General features: G+C 40.5%; 1 protein-coding gene across 1 annotated transcript in view; it reads left to right on the forward strand.

The window, feature by feature from the left end:
• Positions 1-24,510, forward strand: part of OTULINL (OTU deubiquitinase with linear linkage specificity like) — a 69,879-nt gene that overhangs the window by 13,377 nt on the left and 31,992 nt on the right. Inside the window, exons 2-4 of the mRNA XM_089674824.1 lie at positions 21,740-21,881; positions 21,961-21,998; positions 22,098-22,189. Coding sequence (XP_089530950.1) covers positions 21,740-21,881; positions 21,961-21,998; positions 22,098-22,189 — 272 coding nt within the window. The remainder of the gene's footprint in view (positions 1-21,739; positions 21,882-21,960; positions 21,999-22,097; positions 22,190-24,510) is intronic.

Consider the following 24,510-nt stretch of genomic DNA (forward strand, 5'->3'; position numbering starts at 1 on the left):
GCGAGGAATGTGAGGAACCATTTTGATTGACTATGGTCATGTTATGCATTTAATAATTTTGTGAGTGCATTTTTTTACCGAAAATTAAGTGTGCAGTATCTCACAGAAGTGAGTACACCCCTAACATTTTTGTAAATATTTTATTCTATCTTTTCATGTGACAACACTGAAGAAATGACACTTTGCTACAATGTAAAGTAGTGAGTGTACAGTTTGTATAATAGTGTTATTTTGAGGGGACTGCAAATTTACTCAACACACAGCCATTAATGTCTAAACCGCTGGCAACAAAAGTGAGTACACCTCTAAGTGAAAATGTCCAAATTGGGCCCAAAGTGTCAATATTTTGTGTGGCCACCATCATTTTCCAGCACTGCCTTAAGCCTCTTGGGCATGGAGTTTACTAGAGCTTCACAGGTTGCCACTGGAGTCCTCTTCTACTGCTCCATGACGACATCACAGAGATCATGCTCTGCTTCAATATGTCACAGTACATGTTGGCATTCATGGTTCCCTCAAAGAACTGTAACTCTCCAGTGCCGGCAGCACTCATGCAGCCCCAGACCATGACACTCCCACCACCATGCTTGATTGTAGACAAGACACACTTGTCTTTGTACTCCTCACCTGGTTGCCGCCACACACGCTTGACACCATCTGAACCAAGTAAGTTTTTATCTTGGTGTCATCAGACCACAGGACATGGTTCCAGTAATCCATGTCCTTAGTCTGCAGGAAACTGTTTGCGGGCTTTGTTCATCATCTTTAGAAGAGGCTTCCTTCTGGGACGACAGCCATGCAGATCAATTTGATGCAGTTTGCAGCGTATGGTCTGAGCAAAGACAGGCTGACCCCCACCCCTTCAACCTCTGAAGCAATGCTGGTAGCACGTCTATTTCCCAAAGACAACCTCTGGATATGACGTTGAGCATGTGCACTCAACTTGTTTGGTTGACCATGGCGAGGCCTGTTCTAAGCGGAACCTGTCCTGTTAAAGCACTGTACGGTCTTGGCCACCGTGCTGCAGCTAATTTTTAGGGTCTTGGCAATCTTCTTATAGCCTAGGCCATCTTTATGTAGAGCAACAATTTTTTTTTCTTTCAGATCCTCAGAGTTTTTTGCCATGAGGTGCCATGTTGAACTTCCAGTGACCAGTATGAGAGAGTGGGAGCGATAACGCCAAATTTAACACACCTACTCCCCATTCACACCTGAGACCTTATAACACTAATGAGTCACATGACACTGGGGAGGGAAAATGGGGCCCAATTTGGACATTCACTTAGGGGTGTACTCACATTTGTTGCCAGCGGTTTAGACATTAATGGCTGTGTGTTGAGTTATTTTGAGGGGACAGCAAATTTACACTGTTATACAAGCTGTACACTCACTACTTTACATTGTAGCAAAGTTTCATTTCTTCAGTGTTGTCACATGAAAAGAAATAATAAAATATTTACAAAAATGTGAGGTGTGTACTCACTTCTGTAAGATACTGTATATAGTTTATGGGGTTGCACTTTGATCTGTTCCTTCCTCTTTAACTATACACATCATAATCCCACTGGATATCCTAGAGTCAGTTTCCTTCAAGAGCCAGAGCTAAGGAAATAGCCACTAAAGATCGACAGTTGATCAGCAGAAGCAATATAGTATCCCTAAGTGTGTGTGACCTAAATTGTTGGGCCAGGGAAGAAGGTGGTACACCTACTCGGTGATGGGTAACACTACCATGTAGTTGGCACAGTGGAGTCATGTAAATAATTGTTCACTATAAAGCATACATAAATCTCCTTTAATGCGAGTGGATAATGTAACATGTTAATTTTGGTTTTAAAAAAAAAAACCGGTGTTGCACTATGGTATTTTCTGTATTATTTTTCACGGATTTGGGTCTCAAAGGTCCATTGGAGATAAAGCACGTGGCAGGAACACTATGGATCAGAAATTTGGAGGCACGAAATTCTTTGAAGTGTGGTTGGCCTATTATAATTTATAGGTCAACATCTAAGGTGAGCAGAGAGTGGGGCCACAATTCAAGCACGGCGTGGAATGTTACTGGATGATCGTACAACATATGTTGGACTTTACTACTGTACTATATTGAAAAACATTTTTTTTGGACTGTCACTGTATGTTTATTTAAAATGTATGGTTTATATGAGGAGGTAGCGCATCACATTTCTCTTTTATTGTTCAATTTGAGAGAGTACACTAGACCAGTGAGTGCAGCAGTCTCTTCCTTCTGTTATCTCATTTCCTACATAGTGCACAATCCTGTATTTTCAGATATTTATTTGTAAAATATAGATAAGTGTGGTGTGCATATGTATTCAGCCCCCAGAGTCAATACTTTGTAGGACCACCTTTCACTGCAATTACAGCTGCAAGTCTTTGGGGATGTCTCTACCAGATTTGCACATCTAGAGAGGGACATGTTTGCCCATTCTTCTTTGCAAAATAGCTCAAGCTCTGTCAGATTGGGTGGAGAGCATCTGTGAACAGAACAGCAATTTTCAATTCTTGCCACAGATTCTAATTGGATTTAGGTCTGAGCTTTGACTTGGTTATTCTAACACATGAATATGGTTCCATTGCAGCTCTGGCTGTATGTGTAGGGTCATTGTCCTACTGGAAGGCGAAACTCCGTCCAAATCCCATCTCAGACAGATGGACTTTGTTCCAAACAGGGATAGTTGGGAGCTATGAATTAGCAAATACCTTGGAGTGTCTACTTTCCAAAAAGGGGTCATTTGGGGGGTGCTTCTACTATCCTGGCATTTTAGGGCCAACATTAGAAGCTTACTTGAAAACCAAGCTTTTTCTGACACATTTTACTTACATGAAAAAAAAACGTTTTATTTGCTCGAAAATTACTTTGACCCTAAAACATTATATTTATTTTGTCCCTAGAGAATAAAATTGTGGGTGTTGCAATTTTTATCATCAACCAGGTATTTTTATTCACACAACTGCAGCTCACTGGACATAGCCTCTTTTTCGGACCATTGTCTGTAAGCCCTAGAGATGGTTGTGTGTGAAAATCCCAGTAGATCAGCAGTTTTTGAAATACTCAGACCAGCATGTGACATGCCAACAAACATGCCACATTCAAAGTCACTTAAATCCCCTTTCCCTGTCTTCACCATGTCTAAATGCCTAAATGTATTGAATTTCTGCCATGTGATTGGCTGATTATCAATTTGTGTTACCAAGCAATTGAACAGGTGTACCTAATAAAGTGGCCGCTGAGTGTAGATCTGCATACTGAGACTGTAGGCATGAAGGCTGGAGCTGGGCCCACTAGATTTTTGCAAGACACGCTTTTATATATACAATATAGGCAGGCTGTAGGTAGAAGTCAGTAAAACATTCAGAGCAAAGGTGCACAAAGACATGCAGCTACCCAGAAAACTGATACCAACAAGTTTGATAACTGGACAGTGGTTTAAAAAACTAGACCTTGAGAGAAAAGATGACCCTTGTAAACATCTTTGGTAAGGCCTCATGTACACATGAACTCCCCTAGATGTTAAGATTTCCTGGCAGCAGGAAAACACCAAAAACGTTTAGCCGCGTTTACCCACATTTAGCAATTGGATGTTTATTCATTTGATTGGCCAGATTATTTTCTATTGGCATGGATAAATGCTCAAGCGCTAAACATGGCTGGTGTTTAGCCGCATTTACACACGTTTTGTGTTTTTTGGCCAAAACGTTCCTCTCCTGAAAGCGATTCTTCTGCGTTCAGGAGAGGAACGTTTAACTGCCCCTAAACTTTGCTACTCCTAAACTCTGGTAAAAGCCTATGTGTCATAGAAAAAAAATGGACAAAGCCACAAATGAAGGTGGGGTGATTAATTACCTACTTCTTCAGTTAGTCTATTCTTTACAGTTCAGTATTTTTTGTAAAAGCCTATGGGTACATGGACACATAGGCTTTTATTGAGTTCGGTTCAGGGGCTTTGGCAAAAAATAGTGTACATGAGGCCTTTTAGTTTGCTACAACCCATGTCAACATCACTTAGTTAACTTAAAGACACATGAGATTAAAAAAAACAAAACACGCAAGTATACTGAATACTATATTACATGTATAAATTATACACAGCTATAAGAATATACAATTTTCAGGGGTAATGTACCCCTCAGTATGATTGCATGTATGCTCACAAATATGCATGAATATGTGCAAATGCCATGCTTCCTGCTTGGGCGTGCATATTTGCAAAAACGTGTAAGTGATATACAGCCCATCCTCTTGTTTTTTCTGCCTGGAATGTCTGATGATCATACATCAGTACAGTATGCAAGAGGCCTTAATGTTTGTAAGAAAATACTCAGGATATGGTTTCACTTAATTTGTATGACTCATAGTTGGAAATGCAAGACTTGGCGTGGTGTACTTAGCAATTTTCATATCTGCATAGTACATATATTAGTCTAAATATTTATTTTTTAACCATGTTGTTAAGATAAAAATATTTTATTACAGTGCTTTCAAATTGGCAAATAGACTGTTATTGTAAAACTATGGGGGGTTTTATCGGTTGTTTCTAAACATTTTGCAGCACACTGTAGTGGAAATGTCATTACAGTATATTTGGTTTCAGTTGTTGGTTTAAAATGTTCAAACATGTTTAGACAGACCATTATCTTATAATGACATATGTATTTAAGAAATATTTACAATTTTGTATATTACAGAGCTCTTCACATATAATTTGGAATTAAATTTCAGTTCTGAAAGTACTGTAGGTAATTCTATGCAATGATAAATGTTGTCCACACAATTGCATTAACCCTTATGTCTGCAGTTTTTCCATCATAGCTTCAGGGTTTTCCATCACCCTATGGCTCCATACACACTAGCGTTTTTTTTTTTTAAGCTAAAAAAAAATACTGGATAAAAAAACACTGGTACTATAATTTTTTAGTAGTCTTTAAGTAACATTAGAAGCGTTAGCATTTTATTAGCGTTTACAGTACATGTAGGGAAAAAACCTAGCAAAAAGCTGTTAGTGGCGTTTAGGAGCATTCAGCATTTTTTGTCTGCGGAAAAAAGTTTCCAAAAACTTTTTTTATTTCTGCTCCTAAAGGCTGCAGATTGAGAAACGCTACATTACCAAAATAGTGCATGGACACATAAGATAACTATTTATCTTCAAGGAGCGGAAAAAAATGCTGATAACGGCTTCTTAAAAAAAGCTCTTGTGTTCATGGAGCCTTAAACAACCACATTTTTTCAATTAAACACTGTTATAGCTACAGTGACTCCCATGTCTCTGGTATCTCCTTCAAGAGCCAAATTGACCAGCTTCGCTCCAGTACCTCAATCACAGCCACAGTAACCCCAACCTCTTCCCCAATACAGCCACAGTAACCCAAACCTGTTCTAGCTTTCCCTATCAAAGCTATAGTGTTCCTCATTACAGACACCGTGACATCCATCTCTCTGTTCTCTATCAGCAGTGCTGCCTTTCACAGCCACAGCACCTTCACCCACACAGCACTCCACACCCATAGTGCTGCCACCACATTTTAATGTCCCAATGTTAACAACAGTGTTCCCCATCCATAGTTCTTCTGTCAGAGCTCCTCTTCATCACAGCAGTAGCACCTATCAAACTGTGCCCCATCCCTATCCATCCGTAGCACTCTCCATCTCCCCAATTTGTCCCCCACCACACCAGCCAGCAGGGTGCCTATTTTTACCGACTCATAACAATGCCTGTAGAAAGACACATCTGTCTAGCACCAATTTAACTATATACAAAGTCGGTTTTATACTGCGGGTGAGAAGAAATGTGACCTGATTGGGTATCGTTTTCTAATTCTGTTTAGCTGGTGCTGCAGCACCATTTAAAAAAAAAAAATAAAAATTTCTTGCTTAAAAAAAAGGCAGCCTGTAGGAGTACATTGACAATACTTACTGGTACTGATTTTGTTGCTTTCAATCTTTAAACTCTTACAGAACTTTTCAGCAACTGATTATACGTGGAGTGTTGAATGCCTGTGTCTCCCTGCTGTGTGCTGTATTTGTAACCACCAGCTCCTCTGTCACTAGTGTTGACTGCAGCAATGTCACTGGGATGGGGGCAGCCAACATGGTGTATTAGCAAGATCTAGCTGAGTATGCGGGGAAGTTGGGTATTCAAAGGGACTCCTCTTTTGGGTGTTTGTGGAAAAATCCTTTGGGATCCGGGATAGTAAGTGTAGGTCAGATTGACAAACTTTACTAATAGCTATGTAGCGAGAAGACCTGCCTATATGTAAATGCAACCATAATAGATCAGGTGGTCATTGTGGGGTAGTTGTCGGTTTCACCCCCATAATCCTACCCAAAGTATCCTTTAGGTTTGGATAATGTTTCTCATGTCCACACATCTAGTTTCTTTTCCCTCAGTCTGTTGGTGTACCACAATGTCCTTGCAGCTCTTCACCTTTCTATCTATAACTATAATCTAGGTGATTTTGTTACCATATTTGCATTTCAAAATAATTTATGTTCAGATGATAATCAAAGTTCTCTCTCAGGTTCCAGAATCATTTGTTTATTCTCTTGTGTTCCGGACTGCCCAACAGCTGTCTCCTCTGCCATATCCTCTTATCATGAAAAAATATGTTTCAGCTGCCTCTTTGTGCTTTGCTATTGATAATACCACAATTGCTGGTTCCCTACATGTCTTGCTTAGGGTTAATATTTGATTTTACCTTTCATTTAATCATCATATATACACAGTGATGGAGATGCAAATGCAATCTCTCAAACAGCTATTTTAGCAGCACATGCTGTGGGCGCATCTGGAGGATGTGTCCCCTGGACTTACGGGCTGTCAGTGTAAGCCAGGGTCCAGAGCTAAACCCAGGAACTGGATTGATCACCTCCCGGGCTTCATATCTATCTAATCTTTCAAATCTCTAAGTGTACTTTGTAGAGCAATTTATAAATATACTGCGCTATGTGGTTATGTAGGAAACCCCAGCAATGTAATCTCTGACATCAGTGGGATCTCTGGTGGCCATGGTGGAGAAGGGAAGAGCTGATCCCATCTCTGCTGTTCTTTCCTCTGCAGCAATAGATCCCTGCATTAGACTCCGTTCACATTGCCGCAGCTTGGGCTCCGACTTGTGAGACCCCAAGTTGCATGACACGAGAACTGTCTTAATTAGCACTACTGAAGTCATTCCAACTTTAGCAAAGGTTCATGTACCACTTCAAGGCGACTTCGGTCCGACTTGTGCCCATAGACTTTAATGGAAGTCACCTGCAACTCAAATCCTCATCTATATTGATGTGATTTGGATCCGGCACACTTTTTTTTTCATTAAATTACTGAAGAAATCCTAACTTTCTGAATTAATGGAATTTGAATCAGTCGAAAATTGACCGATTTTTATTGACATTTATTTTCACAACCTGATCACTTTATAGGAAATTGCTAGTGGTACAGCATATATTTTCTCTTTTATTAACCACTTACCCCCCTTCCTGACCAGGCCATTATTTGCTATTTGGCGCTCCACTATTATAACTAATAATTGCGCAGTCATACAATGCTGTACCCAAATGAAATTGATGTCCTTTTTTTCACACAAATAGAGCTTTCTTTGGTTGTATTTGATCACCGCTGGGTTTTTTGTTTCTTGCGCAATAAACAAGGAAAGACCAAACATTTAACAAAAAACAAACAAACAATATTTTTTACTTTCGGATATAATATCCGAAAATATATAGTAAACTGAAAGTTAGTTATACATTTAGGCCAAAATGTATTCTGCTACATGTCTTCGGTAAAAAAAATCCCAATAAGTGTATATTGATTGCTTTGTGTGAATGTTATAGCATCTACAAACTATGGTATAGATAATGGAACTTACGCCATTTTTTTACTATATGGTGCTGTGCTGGTTTGCTGAGAGGCATGTTGAGTCAATGGAATAATTTATATTTTACCACAAGTTTTTGGAAAATGACAATTTTTTTTTTCTTATACAAAGTTGTCACTTAAATTATATATTGCTCACATACGCCATGGGTATATGTGGATTTACACCCCAAAATACATTCTGCTACTTTTATCAAGTATGGGGATACCACATGTGAGACTTTTTGGGAGCCTAGCCACATACAGGAGCCTGAAATCCAATGACCACTTTGAAAGCCTGAAGCTGCGTAACTGTCTCATTTTACTTCCTCATTACCTATCACAGTTTCGGAGGCCCTGAAATGCCAGGATAACACCCCCCCTCCCCTCCCCCTCAAATGACCCCTTTTTTGAAAGGTAGACACCCACGGAATTTAAGAGACTGGGTGAGCATTTTGCAGATCTAATTTTTTTTCTAGCAAGGTTTTGAAAAATAAAAAAAAAAATATGTTTGTTTTCTTTCTTCATTTTCCAAAAATTTGTGGCAACAAATGAGATCTACAAAATACTCTCCATGCCTTTTATCAAATTCCTTGGGGTGTCTACTTTCCAAAAAGCGGTCATTTGGGGGGGAATCTGTACTATTCTGACATTAAAGAGCCTCCGAAACTGATTGATATTCAGGAAGTGCAATGAGGAAATAAGCCCTTTAAAAACCTGAAGGTGTTTATTGGATTTTGGGGTCTTGTACACAGCTAGATTGCCAAAAAGTCTCTCACATGTGGTATCCTAATACTCGGGAGAAGTAGCAGAATGAATTTTGAGCGTGAATCCATATATATCCATGACATGTGTGAGCAATATATCATTTAAGTGATAACTTTGTGTAAAATAAATAAATAAATCAAACTTTTGCCATTTTCCAAAACCTTGTGGTAAAAAATTAATTCTTCTATTGACTCAACATGCTTCTCAGCAAATAGTTTGGGGTGTTTACTTTCCAAAAAGGAGTCATTTGGGGGAGGTTGTTATCTTTGCATTTTATGCCCAGCATTAGAAGCTTATGCCATACATCACTCACTCTTCTAACCTCTTGAAGACCAAGCCTTTTCTGACACTTTATTAGCATGAAAAATCTGTATTTTTTGCTAGAAAATTACTTTGAACCCCCAAACATTATATGTATTTTTTTAAAACAGACGGCCTAGAGAATAAAATGGTGGGTGTTGCAATTTTTTATGTCACATAGTACTTGCGCAGTGATTTTTCAAACACACTTTTTTAAAAAACAAAATGCACTTTTTTAAATCTGAATGCACAGACACACAATATATTGGCCAATTATAAAAGATAATGGTATGCCGAGTGAATAGATACCAAACAAGACCTGCTTTAAAACTGCGCATGCCCTGTGCAATGGTGTCAAACTACATACATTTTTAATATCCATCGGCGTGGCTTTAAAAGCCTTAACAGGCTACCATTTTAGGTTTACACAGGACGTCTAGTGCTAGAATTACTGGCCCAATCTGACGTACCTCACATGCATGGTGCAACCGCTGTTTACATACCAACACAGGTCAAACACTTGCGTATGCCGTTGAGTGCACACGTAGGGGGGACAAGGGTGTTTTTTTTAAAATCATTATCTTTACACTGTCCCCTTTTTTTTTTTTTTATATCACGTTTACTGTTATCACAGCAAATGTGAATATCCCCTGCGATAGCCGGTTTCCTGAATACAGAACATCTTTCAAGACCCTGTGTACTGTATACATGTGCCCTAGACTGTGCTGTGCCTACCCTATACTAATACTCCACTAGTATATGGTAGCAATGGAAGCAGTCCTTGAGGCAGAGACCAGGTTGGCTAGGACAGAGAGGACAAAGAAAAGTGTTTGTCACGCCTAATTCCATGTCTGCTACAGACACAATCTTTTTTGAGGTGACTTTTGGGTTGGGGTACCAGGAATGGCATCAGGAAAATGCCTCTCATGCAGCCAGCTCACTGCATCTCGGTTGGAGGTTTGGGCCACAGCACTTTCTGGATACAAAAGGGCCGTGATGCTCTCTTCCTGGAATTTTAGGAAGGATCCACTTCTTCCAGTTGCTTTGTAAAGCAGAAAAGCGTTGTACAGAGCCAATTGAAATAAATATACAGACACTTTTTTTATAACAACGTCTGGCTTTACAGGAAACTAAGTACGGTTTTATCATCTGGTCGTTGAAGTCCACCCTTCCCATGTTAAGGTTGTAGTCTTGGACACCAAGGGGCTTCTCAACAACACCAGCTGCTGTGGAAATTTGGATGGTCGTGTCTGTGTGAATGGAAGACAGGATGAAAACATCCCATTTGTCCTTCCACTTCACTGTGAGCAATTCATCATTTTTCAAGCAGGCTTTCTCCTTTCTAAGACAGGTATTTACAAGCCGGGGGGGAAGCCCTGGCGATTAGGTCACACGGTGGCACATTCACCAATTCCAAGATTGTACAAATGTCTAAATGATGGCACGGTTGTATAAAATTGTCTACGTATAGGTGGAAAAAGGGTGACACCAAGTCCTAAACTTTCTTGCCACTGCTGTATAGCCTGTTCCCCTCTCACAGGCCTTATACATTTGACCCTACATCTGGCACGCTTGCTGGAGAGAAATTGGTGAAGTGGTCAGAAAAATTAAACACAGGTGTTTTGCTGGGGAGTTTACACATCTGCAAATTTCTGGTTAAGATGATTTACGAGGGGCCGAATCTTGTGGAGCCGGTCAATTTTAGGGTCATCCCAGACAAGAGTGTATTGTCATCGAAATTCATAAATCACATTATATTCTCATATCTATACCTGGCCATGGCAGCAGAGAACACAGGTATATGATGAATCAGGTCTGTGGATCAATACAACTGCAATTCATTTTTGAGGGTTTGTCCCAAAAAACTTTAATTTCAGAAACCTGAATAGGTTTCCATGCAAATGGTCTGGCAAGGTTTGAATTTGAGTTGGTAGTGATAAATTGTGTGTATAAATTGCTTTGATCCACAATCAATCCATACAGATCTTCCATGAAAACAGCTCCAAAAAAAAATCAAGGGGAGTAGTTAAATTTGCTGTTTTTACCTGAATTCTAGGTTGACCAGTGATTGGGGGAAGTACGCATGCTGCAGAAATTGTGGGCTGCCAATCAGGATTTGTAAGCAAATCCAGAAGAACACTATGGGCTCTACCAAGTGATATTGCAGTGCTGGTATAAAAAAAAAAAAAAAAGAGCAGGATGTACTAGGCCGCTGGGGCTCGCCAGTTCACCAAAAGGTATAGAGGCACTAGAATTTGCACTATGCATATGAGAATCATCATACAATTGTAACACCTCAGCAACCTGGGAACTGGGTTGGGTACGCCTGACCTTAGCAAGGACCTCTACTCCATCATCTGAGCTATATGTCAGGGTGCCGCTGGTGTCTACAGGTTCATATTCTGAAGGCCTCCCCTTCACTCTCATCTGACATGGTCAGAATTCTATAGGCCTCTTCACTAGAGCACATTTGGTTGGACATTTTGGCCACTAAATGTGTAGGTACCTAATGTGACTCACGGGAAAAATAGCACCTGGCTGTCAGGGACTGCTTGAACGGCTACAAAAAAAAAAATTACCTGCTAGTGCTAGCAGAGATCAGGCCTGATCTTGCTAACCTTGCAGTTTTGTGTGCAGTGTATCAAGAAACAGTGATCTACTGATACTTCACTTGCTGGGGGAGCAGGGGAGGGGGGTTAAGCGTAGGGACTAAACGCAGGTGCTGGCATGTGCCGGGGCTGATCCTGATACCGCTGTGTTTTTGGGAAGATCACTGGCTTGAATCTACAAACTGATTTTTGCTGCACTGTATCACAGCACTGACGGATTGGTGGGCACACGCGTGCGCACCCCCCTACCGTCAAACACGGCGGGAGTGCGGATCACGTTTATATACGTGATTTTGCGCAGGGAGTCCACCCTAGTAATGCTAGTAATTAATTAAATGTTATAAATTATTGATGACCTTGTTGGCTAAAGTGCGTAACAAGTATCAGGGCCAAACACCTATACCAGATTGTATGCACTGAATGGAAGTGATCCATTAAAATGTTGTTACACCAGGGCTCGACAAATCCCAAGTGCCAGGTAGCCATGACAACTAGAAATTGTGTCCTGACGCCTGCATTCACACACTGCTTCCCATTAACTTCAATGCAAAATCTCGTCCCATTCATTTCAATGCAAAAAACGCTGCCCATTGACTTCAATGCAAAAAACGCTGCCCATTGACTTCAATGCAAAAAACGCTGCCCATTGACTTCAATGCAAAAAACGCTGCCCATTGACTTCAATGCAAAAAACGCTGCCCATTGACTTCAATGCAAAAAACGCTGCCCATTGACTTCAATGCAAAAAACGCTGCCCATTGACTTCAATGCAAAAAACGCTGCCCATTGACTTCAATGCAAAAAACGCTGCCCATTGACTTCAATGCAAAAAAACGCTGCCCATTGACTTCAATGCAAAAAAACGCTGCCCATTGACTTCAATGCAAAAAAACGCTGCCCATTGACTTCAATGCAAAAAAACGCTGCCCATTGACTTAAATGCAAAAAAACGCTGCCCATTGACTTAAATGCAAAAAACGCTGCCCATTGACTTCAATGCAAAAACGCTGCCCATTGACTTCAATGCAAAAACCCCTGTCAATAGCAATCCTATGTGAACACTTATCTCCGCATGCCACTCTACTCTATCACTTGCGAGTCTGGAATGCATTGCTTCAAACTCACACAGGACCCTTTTTCTTGTAATGGCACTCAAAACGTAATGCGTGTGGATTGCATTTGTGTGAACCACTTCAAGAGAAACACATAATATTTAGCCTATCATGCGAACCTTTGAGTTTGAAAACGCATCCATAATCACATATGTGTGAACCAGGGTGGCTCCATTCACACCTGGGAGTTTTGGGATCACTGCAGAATCTTAGTGATTGCAAACCTCAGGTTCAGGTGCCATTATTTTCAATTTTTTTTTTGTTGCGTGGCAACAAACTAGTACCTAACTTTTTTAGCTTGCGCCTAGATTCAAAGCACATGTGTCAAGCCCTGTGTTACATTAATGTTGTTCCACTCTTCTCTGTGCCCTTCCAACAAATAGATAAAACTGGCCATACAGTGATCAAAGTTGGTTGGTTTAGCAGGCACCAGGCCAATATTGATCAGTGTGTGGCAGTCCCCACTAGACAGAATCATGGTCATTTAAATGACACCTGTTTAAAGGGGCATGTTAAAAAAAAAAAATGTTCTCAATCAGTGACTGCAGCGAGTCAGCTGCATCCACTGATCAATACATGTTCCGGTAGGGATATTCCTTTATCCACCTCGTTTGTGCAGATGGAAGAATCTTTAAATGTATGGCCAGCTTAAGCATTACTCCAGTCCATTATGATCTCTACAGCTTTTCATCTCTTCTCTCGTGTCTCAAGTGCTTTCCTTATTTCTTAGTCCCTCAGGTGGTTAACTTACATAGAAAATACGGTTCAAACTTCAGACCTGGTTGACACTGAATGCAGCTTTGCAATTGCACTGCTTTCCTTTAAGTAGCGTGATTTCAAAGCCGCTGGTCAGTGTGATTTCATGTGTGGTTGCCTGATATCTGTGCAATGTCATGCAAGTCTATGCAAGTTGCCCATCAAATCACAAAGAACCTTTTTTTGAAATCATCTGGAATCGCACTGATTTGAATGGTTCCAAAGGCACAAATAGGGTGCAACTTGTAATGCGATTATGAACTGTCAAATCATATGAAAAATCACATTAGTATGAATGGGGGGGGGGGGGGTTTAAAGTACCAGCAAAAAATCATCTCATTTTTAGCTTCTGCTCTGTATGTGAACTCTTGTCTTAAACTCAGTTCACATTTTTACATTTGCCATCAGAACTTCTCATGCAATTGTCCTTTTCTCTGGAACCACTTCTTTCATGTGGTTTTGCACGCCCACATTTAAAACTTCAAATGTACTTTTAAAGATCTGGCAAGCACATAAGTCAATGATCCAGGATTACTTTATCCTCCCGTAGCTTACTTCTTTCATTGTCTGTTGTTACCACCTCTATACCACTAGTACATGTACACCACTTGTACACCACTTGTACATGCAGGGCTCCTAAATCTCAGGATGTTCGTGAAATAATTTAATAATTTTTAATGAAAGCCCATTTTAGACAGGTAGGTTGGCAGACAGCAGCTGTCAATTCTGCACTCGACACTGTTCTGGCCACAGAATGTGCAGACATAAAAGCACGCCTATTACACCAAGGCCTGGTTCACACCAGTGCAGTTTGTTTTGATCCATCTTTGCAATGCTTTTTGCATTTCATTTTGCGTTTTTACACACACATTTTCACAGCATTTTTACTGCGTTGTGCATTTTTTCAGTGTTTTTTGTTAAAGGGAAAATGTTTTTGTTGCTGGGCAGAATAAAAATGCAAAACGTGGCAAAAACTCACTACATGCCTTTCAGCAGCGTTTCTATTGAGCCCTATTGTAGCAAAAATGCTGCATTTTGCATTTTAAAAAGTCCCTGACCCTTTCCAAAAACACAGCTGCTCAAAAAAGCATAGTGAACATGTCCCATAAGAAACTATGTTAAATGGAATGTAACGCGTTTCTGAAAAAAGCATTCAAAAACATTTTTTTGGGAATCAGGGCTTGTTCACACTATGTGCAGTGACCATTGTTTTTCAGCAATGGAAAAATGCAAGTCATGGCTAGGGGTCCACTGCATGTCACTATACAGCAATGCAACCCACCATGCTGCTGTGCAGTGACATGAATGAAGTGTTATGTGCACCACTACAAATAAAGTTGAAAAAAACTGAAACGTGGATTGCACCTCGGAGACTAGGAACCTTTTCCTCTCACGTTTCCTTCTAAAATGCAGACGTGTATGATACTTCACATTAGTCAGACATTCCGTACTTTGGAAGTTCAATACTGTTGTTGTAGGTTAAATCTGCTCACAAAAAGAGAGTTCAAAAGACATTTCATCTATTTGCTGAGGGATGTTGGTACTAAACTTCATTGAGTGGAGAAAAACAAACAGAGGGTGCACCGGCCTAGTGCATTACCTTAAAAATGTATTTATTAAATAAAAATATATTTAACACATGTTTTTTTATTTTAATAAATACATTTTTAAGGTAATGCACTAGGCCGGTGCACCCTCTGTTTGTTTTTCTCCGCTTAGTAATTTGAACTTCCCCGGTCATTTGAGGGCTGCAAGGCGTGCATATCCCAAGAAATTTGTGATGTGGTCCTATCTATACAGAGTCCATCCCTAAGCACAGGAGTTTGTGGGTAATGGCACGGATTGCCATTTCTTTACTAAACTTCATCACCTGAGACATTTTGTTGCAGTGTTTTGTCTGGGCAAGGTTTAAGGCTCTATGCACACTGGCTTTTTTTTAAGCTCCTAGAAGCTATTATGGGCATGTTGTTTCTGCTCCTAGAAGCTAATAGTGTTATCCTATGTATCCATGCACACTATTTTATGCTAGAAATGGTTTTCAAGCTTCAACGTCTAGGAGCAGAAAAATAAATTGTTTTTGTTGAATTTTAGGGAGCAGAAAAAAAATGCAGAGCGCTCCTCAATGCTACAAAAATGCTCCTAAAAGCTTTGTTCAAGCATTTTTTTTTTCTTTATGTACTGTAAAATGCTACTGAATTCTGGCAAAAAAATGCTATTATCAGCATTTTCCATCCAGCGTTTTTTTCTAGTGTTTTTTGAGCTTATAAGAAAAACTGTGCATTGAATCTAAGGATTGTTTCTGCAAAGATCCTTTGCTAATAACATTGTTTTTTTTAGACATTTGCTCCACACTATGAGAAATGTTGAGATATAGGTGAAATGTTGAAACTGTAGCTGTAACTAGAAGTCTTCAGATTATTTTCATAGTTGCAACATTCCATTGTCATAGCTCCCCCATGAAAACTAGCAGAATTTGAACATTCATGTGGGCACAGATGCTTGGTTATTTATTCTTTTGGTATCTGAATAGCAGTCATGTAGGAACAGGGTTCACATTGATCTCAACTGTTCCCAGGAGGCCAACAATAATGGGCCATCACGCAGTGCCAATAGCATCAATGTTTTCTATTTGAGCCTGCAGATGGATGATGAGCAATGACCACAGGTTTGAAGTATCTCCAGTTCAATATTATGTCGGAACTCTCCACAGCACTGTTTGGAGAGTTCCCCGTATGCTAACTCATGACTGTACACTGGGAGTCTTTGTAGTATCCCCATGTGCTATTACATTTTATTAATAAAAAAAGGAAAGCTGAACTCATTTTGTATGATCAGAAGTAGTGTACACACTAACAAAAACTTAAATTACTACAAAAAGGAAGCAGCAACAGAGTTCATACAAAAATGGACAATGGATCTGCATATGCTAATGAACCTCGTTTACAATGCAAATGTATGTCCTCATGTCAGCATTATGGACATGGACTGACAGTATGCAAACATGAAAAACAATAACATGCAAATGTGAAAATGTTAAGTGGTGTGGAAACTTTGTGCAGTACAGATAAATATGATATAAAATATTTGGCTTTGAAAGTGATATTGCAAGTAATGTTTTCCTTGTCTCCTGATGCAAAGATTTTCAACTTTTGCATCTGGATATCTGGTACTGCTGTGTCATGGCTGTTCAGTCATGTTCACTAATATGAAAGTGAACAGCAGAGGTATTTTGTGTTTATTTATTTCCCCTGCCCGCACCCCCCCCGCCCATCCTATCCATCACTACCAACAACACCACCATCAATCCCGCCCCGCAAGCCAAAGTACTTGGCGTCATTCTGGACTCAAACCTCTCCTTCCAACCTCATGTCAAATCACTTACAAACACCTGCAGGCTCCACCTTCGCAACATCGCCAAGATACGCTCCTTCCTTACCCCAGACACCACTAAAATACTCGTACATTCCCTGATTATCTCACGCCTTGACTACTGTAACTCCCTTCTCACCGGCCTACCCCAGTGCAGGCTCTCCCCGCTTCAGACCATCCTGAACTCAGCGGCTAGACTCATCCACCTCACCAACCGCTCCACCTCTGCCACCCCCCTCTGCCTCTCCCTCCACTGGCTCCCTATTGCCCAACGCATCAAATTCAAACTGCTAACTGACCTACAAAGCCATTCACAACACTGCCCCTAACTACCTCACCAACCTGATTCCCAAGTACCACCCTACCCGTACCCTTCGCTCTTCACAGGACCTCCTTCTGTCTTGCTCCCTGGTCTCCTCCTCCCACGCACGACTGCAAGACTTCTCCAGGTCCTCCCCATCCTCTGGAACTCACTACCCCAATCCATCAGACTGTCACCTTCCCTCCTCACCTTCAGGCGCTCCCTGAAAACCCACCTCTTCAGGGAAGCCTACCCCACCCTCACCTAACAGCCATTCTCCTTCATTCCTCCTACCACTCCATCCCCCACAGCCATTTCCTCCTGTGCCACTACCCCGTCCCTTCTAGATTGTAAGCTCGAAAGAGTAACCCCTCGTGTGCGGTTTGTAGTTGCTGTACTGTTTCATGTATTGTCCCCCCTCTATTGTACAGCGCTGAGCAAATCCTTTGGCGCTATATAAACGCGATGTAATAATAATAATGACAAGAATTGAAGCTAATCAAAAAATCACCATGCAAAGAATATCCAATCATGGGAAAAGTACATTAAAAAAACAAAAACAGAATTATTATTTGACACGATAGGATGATTGAAGTCAGCCCAACCCTCATTCACTAAGCCGTGTGAAAATCCACTTTGTACACCAAATCTGCTCTGCTCCTTTTGTAAATCAACCCCAATGTTTTGACTTGCTTGATGGAAAATTTACTGATGTGATCTGATTAAGCATTTCCTTGGTACGTGAGTCATTCAATGTTGTACATTCTGATCAGATTACATTTAGAAATTAAACATTTTCCACACAAATGATTAGACCCATGCAGGGTTCTATGTAGAATCTACAATGCAAAATGCAACAGTGGGTAAAAGAATTAAACAGAATCATGATATTGAGGCAGGGAGACCCATGGGGGTTTATTTACTAAAGCTGGAGAGTCCAAAAATCAGACTCCCTTCTGCATAGAAACCAATCAGCTTCTAACCTCAGCTTGTTCAATGAAGCTTTGGCAATGAAACCTGGAAGCTGATTGGTTTCTATGCAGAAGGGAGTCTGATTTTTGGACTCTCCAGCTTTAGTAAATAAACCCCATGTTGTCCTGTTGGTGAAATTCAGAGAGTATATATTTATAGCTAAGCAGGACCCTGAATGACCATAAACACTTGTCAAAATTTGAACATTGATTTGCTTTTAAAATAAAAGATCTAAATATTATATGCAGACAGTGTCTACTAGGCCAATGTTTCTCAACCTTTATTCAGTCAAGGCATCCTTTCAAATTCTGCACAATCTTGAGGCACCCTATTTTAAAACATAAAAGAACAAATCGAATAGTTTTACATAATGCAGCAACATCCACACACACCGTATAGGACACCCAACATCAGAGGTGATTTATTGTTGCAAGCAAATGACATGTTTGCACATTGGTACTGACTAGTATTCCAGTGTTTCTCTTCTCCCTCAGTTTCTCTTCCTCACTCAGCTAATGTGAGCCTAATGCTGACTGGGAGGGGCAAACAAGAATGGTGTGCAGTCACCCAACGTCCTCCTTATGAACCGATGCTGTTGGTTGTTAGGATGCTGGCAGCCAGAAGGTTGTAATGGCACACAATGAAAATCTGTGACTTTGTGTAACTGAAAGGTAGGCTTGATCCACCAGCTGGCTTATGAAACAATAATTTGTAGGCATTTTGCCAAGGCACCCCTGAAGAAACCTGAAGGCACCCCAGGGTGCCTGGACAACTTTTTTGAAAAAGGGTGTTGTAGACTGTAATTTGGGCTATGTGAGCAAAGTTTCTGAACTCATAGTCCTCATGCACATTGGATGCTTTTACAGCTGCTGTTTTTGGCTTTTGACATTTTTTTTTCTACAGCATGCTCTCCTATGTATCCATGTACACAGACTGTAATCAACGTTTTTTGGGTGAAAGAAAACCCCAGGACTAGTGGGTTTCTAGAGGATTTTTTTAGCTGTAAAAACACTCCAATGCTGAAAAACACAGTACATCAGTGTTTTTGTATGTTTTTGTGACTAAAAAAAAATTTTTTTTGGTTAAAAAAAAAAAAAAAACGCAAACGTGGAAAAATGTGGCAAATCGCCACTAAACGCTAATACAAAAATGCTGAAAAGCTCATGTTTTTAACGTGGCTTTACACAGCTAACGTTACCAGCGTTATTGAAACGCCCAGTGTGCATGGAGCCTTATGAATGTATCTTATTGCAACAGAGTAAAAAGGAGGGTGGATGGGGCTAAAGCTAAAGGGGAATGAAGTTCTTCTTTAAGCCATTTTTATTATTATTACCCTAAGAGCACTGATTTTTCCTCCGAATACATATGCTGAATCATGGAGGTAAGTATGTCTGTTTGCCTTTTTTATGATCCCATACTTCTCCTTTTAATGTGTCAGTCTACTTAGCATGTATGTCCAGCCAAAACCTTTTTTTTTTTGTGGATAGAATGAAGCAGGGTTGGTACCTCTTGTGTTTTTTCAGGGACACAGACAGTAATAAAAAGATGAATAGGGTTCTGTTGTGTCAGCAACTGGAATCTCACATACCAAAATGCTAAATAATCTTCCTTTATTTAACCACTTGAGCTCCTGAGGATTTACCCCCCTTAATGACCAGGCCTCTTTTTGCTACTTGGCGCTGCACTAATTCAACTGATAATTGCGTGGTCATGCAATGCTGCACCCAAACGAAATTTACGTCCTTTTTTTCACACAAATAGAGCTTTCTTTCGGTGTAATTTGATCACCTGTGCGCTTTTTATTTTTCACGCTATAAAGAAAAAAATGCCAAATATTTTGAAGAAAAACAATATTTTTTATTTTCAGCTATAAAAAATATATAGTAAACTCAAAGTTGGTTATAAATTTAGGCCAAAATGTATTCTGCTCCATGTTTTTGGTAAAAAAATCCCAATAAGTGTATATTGATTGCTTTGTGTGGAAGTTATAGCGTCTACAAACTATGGTATAGATACTGCAATTTACACCATTTTTCTGCTATACAGCACTGCGCTAGTTTAACGGACAATTGCGCGGTCATGCAATATGGTACATAAATTAAATTTACATCCTTTTTTTTCCCCACAAATTGAGCTCTCTTTTGGTGGTATTTGATCGCCTGTGCGGTTTTTTATTTTTGGCGCTATAAAAAAAAAAAGGCTGACAATTTTGAGGAAAAAAAAACAATATTTTGGACTTTTTGCTATAAAACATGTCCAGTAAAAAAAAATCAAATTTAGTCATACATTTCTGCCAAAATGCATTCTGCGACATGTCTTTGCTAAAAAAAACCCTAATACGTGTAAATTAATTGGTTTAGGTGAAAGTTATAGCATTTACAAATGGCGGGAAAGATACTGGGATTTTTAGGGGTTTTTTTTATACTAATAATGGCGGCGATCAGCGAATTATGGCGGCGATCAGGGACTTATGGCAGCGACTTATGGTGGGACTGCGGCGGACATTCTGACATTGGGGGGTACTGACTTGGGGTCACTGACATCCCCAAAAACACTAATACAGTGATCAGTGCAAAAAAAACACCAAACTGAAACTGTACTAATGGCAATGGGGAGGAAGGGGTTAACTTTATTTAGCAGGGAAGGGTTATAGGAGTGAGGGGAGTGTTTTACTAGGGGGCGGGGGTGTGTGCTTTGCGGGACAAGGCTGATCGAGAAAGTGAAACTATTCTTTCTCGATCAGCTCATCCTCGAGCTGATAGAGAGGTGACAGACAGCACAGCTATTGCAGCTGTGCTCTCTGTCACCGTTTACCGCCGATCGTCGGGACATAGCCGCTAATGAGCGGCTGTGACCCGGCAACTGACATCTGCGGCGGTGATCCACAGGACAAATAGGGCGGCAGCGTGCCTCGCACGCACCCCCAATTTGTTTACAAAACACACGTTTTAAAACGTGGTTTTGCCTGTGAGTGCCGCCCTGCCACCGTATATGTACAGTGGCTGGGTGGCATGCGGTTAAATAGCCAGCACGAACAAATTCTATTCTGACATGTTTTGTGCAAGACAAAGCGATTTCTTTTGAGAAGGTGCTGTGGCTAGCACGAAACATGTCAGAATAGAATTTGTTCCTGTTTGGCTATTTTAATAAAGGAAGTTTGTTTTGCATCTTAGTGTGTGGCATTCCTGTTGCTGATTCAGTAGATTGCTTATTTGGAGGTGACCCAAGCCAGCATGTGAGATGTAATTGTGGAACCTGGTCTCTCCCGGAATTTTTTTTTTTCTATGATTCCAAATTATTGCACAGTAGAAGGCTCACTAGAAATGAAAGATAATTACAGCATAATTCAATAAACCGGGTTACTGAAATTAATATTCTCCTTGCTGCTTGTTTTAGACTGGACCAGTTCTACTGCAAAAATGATTAGAGCTTTAAACAAGTGGCACATCTGGGTTGCATGCATGTCTTATGTCCCATTTTTGTCGTTTAATATGTACAGCTTTGAAGACCAAGCATATACAGTATTTATGGGACTGTTACCAGCAAATTCTGCCCTGCTGCTTTCATTATCATTTTTTTTTTTCATTTCTGACTTACAAAGTCTGTGTTGTAAGTTTGTAACATTGAAAGTGCAAATGAAATGTAAATTTGAATACAGATGACATTTTGCTGTCTTTGTTTCAGATACACCTGATGAACAGTCAAGAGTTCCACCCATTCTTGAGGTTATAAGCAAGATGTGGAATCATGTACATCAGTGCCTTGTAGTTGCTGTGGCTGTCCTGTGTATGATGTGGCAACACTTCAAAGCCCTAATTTCCTTGTGGTATGCACTTCACATATGCACTGTTTCCACATAATCCGCTTTCACAATTATTTTCATTATTTTTTCTGCTTATTTGTAGGTGTAGCATTCCATGTCAAGGACTTTTTAAAAAAAGAAGTAAGTTTTAATATTCTTTTTAGGATAAACGCATTCAAAGTGGTATGGGAATACAGGAAATCTTATTGTTCTTTTTTTATTTTTTACATTTACATTCAGGAAACTTGAGCGTGAATACAGAAGTTGATTTACTGTCTTATTGTTCTAAACAATGGAAAGGGGAAGCACCAAATGTCACATACATGAGGAAGGTAAACATTGGACTTGTTATATTTTGATCCAAAATGCAGCAGCAAGTCAGACTGAGCCTGCTCATTTATTGGCTAGAGGGCAATTATCACCATCTAGCTCTTTCCTCCCTGGCCTAAATGTTGTTGGCTCGCTCCTTTTATTCACAAGATTTCATTCTTTACAGTCATGTATCAAATATAAGCTTTACCTAGGGTGGTCTGCAGGTACATACAGCCAGCCTAGGAACACCCATTTCTCCAGGCGGATATTCACCCTTCAGGACATTTTGATATATCTCTTGATGCTGCTTGAATCAAGTGACATAAAGAGGCAGAATGCTGTGCTTCGCTATACAATGCAGACAGAATGGGGTTTATTTACTAAAGCTAGAGAGTGCAAAATCAGACTCACTTCTGCATAGAAACCAATCAGCTTCCAGGTTTCATTGCCAAAGCTTCATTGAACAAACTGAGGTTAGAAGCTGATTGGTTTCTATGCAGAAGGGAGTCTGATTTTGGACTCTCCAGCTTTAGTAAATAAACCCCAATATGTCAGGTAGGAGGGGTATCAAGGTGCTGTACATAGCCTCCTGAAACATCACAGCACCCTGCCTCAGTACACCTCTCAACAGCCCTCAGCCCTGTGCTAGCAGTTGGCTGACTGTAATAGGGAGTTATGCATGTTTCAAAGTGCCTACATGAGCAGGTGGCAATCTGGAGATGTAAAGCCTTTCACATGAGCAGATCGATCGGGTCCACCCATCTGTTTTTCAGGTGGACCTGATCGGACCACCCATTGTGCTCAATGGGGAGGTGGATGTAAACAGACGTGTCTGTTTATTCCCACCTGCATCCGATCCAATCCGGTCTGCCAAAATCAGACATATGGGGATGCTTTCACCATCCATCTAGCAGATCAGCTTGGATGATAGTCCGATGCAATAGGAGAGGCGTTTACTTCCGACCGCTCTATAGAGAACAACAGGCTGTGTCCGCTTTGCACAAGCAGAGCTGACACAGACCTGTCATCCACCTGCTCAGTGAGGATCAGCGGACAGATCCCCCTCTGAGCAGGCAGATCTGCTTGACGGAGTACGCCTTGTGTGAAAGGGGCCTAAGTGTTGCTAGGTAGTATTCATTTGCATGCAGAAAACTCTAGGTAATGCACACATTTGATGCTGCGTTTTCTTGATTGAAACATGAAATCCAACAAATGAAAGGGGCAGGTCAGGGTTAATCAATCTGGAGAGGAAATGGCTCTATGTATAGCTATATATTTAATGCTTGAGGTCTTCCAACCAGAAAGTAAGGCAAGGTCAATCTGACTTGCTTCAGATTCTTTTGCATACTGTAAGGAACTCAGCACCAAGTGCATAATCTCCTTGGCAGTGCACTACTCCAAAATAAAACACACTGGAATGCTAAATAAGTACAATAAGTAAAAAACATTTCTAAAAGGAAGATGAAGCAACAGGAAAATGTCCTAAAATAAGCTACCGCAATTCTGAACATCAAGAAGAGGATAACAACAACAGCACCTCCTGCTATTACCATTTAAACACTGTTATCTTAGCAAAGTGCTTCCAGATAGGTTGTCAATGCTAAGCTTCTTGTTTTGTACAGTGGAGAAAATTATTATTTGAGCCCCTGCAGATTTTGTAATTTTGCCCACTTACAAAGAAATTAAGGGTTATAATTTTTATTATACGTGTGTTTTAAATGATATACACAAAATATCAACCAGAAATCCAGAAAAAAACACGATACAAATGTTATAATTAAGTTGCAGTTCAGTGAGTAATATAAGTATTTGATCCCACATTAAGATCACGGAGTGGCCTAGCCAGTCTCCAGACTTTAATCCTATAGGAAATTTGTGGAGGGAGATGAAACTTTGAGCTGAAAAGCGACAGCCAAGAAACCTTAACCTCCTTAGCGGTAATCCCGAGTGTAGCTCGGGGTAAAATTTCTATACCAAAAGCGGTAACCCCGAGCTACACTCGGGCTTACCATGCGGCGCTGCTCTGGGGGTCCCTGCAGCACTTACCTTGTCCTTCGCTCCCGCGATGTGTCCCCTGCAGCATCCCCGGCCATCTCCTCCAGCTGATGCCGGCATCCGGCTCCTGTGTTCTGGTCCCTGTGACGTCGGGACGTACGGGCGCCGCAACCGGCGGGAAATTTGACATTTTTAAAAAATGTCATTTTTGCTGTCATTGTTGTTTCAATGCATTTCACATACATTTTGTCCCTACTGCTTTGTCCTGTGCCCTGCCTGCATTTTGAATGTTCTTTCTGGAAACTTAGAAAAGTCCATGGCGTCCAAAAAGCGTCCCTTCTACGTT

This window comes from Staurois parvus, unplaced genomic scaffold (genome assembly GCF_062004578.1).
Source record: "Staurois parvus isolate SC_StPar_1 unplaced genomic scaffold, SC_StPar_1.0 ptg000153l, whole genome shotgun sequence".
Lineage (NCBI taxonomy): Eukaryota > Metazoa > Chordata > Amphibia > Anura > Ranidae > Staurois > Staurois parvus.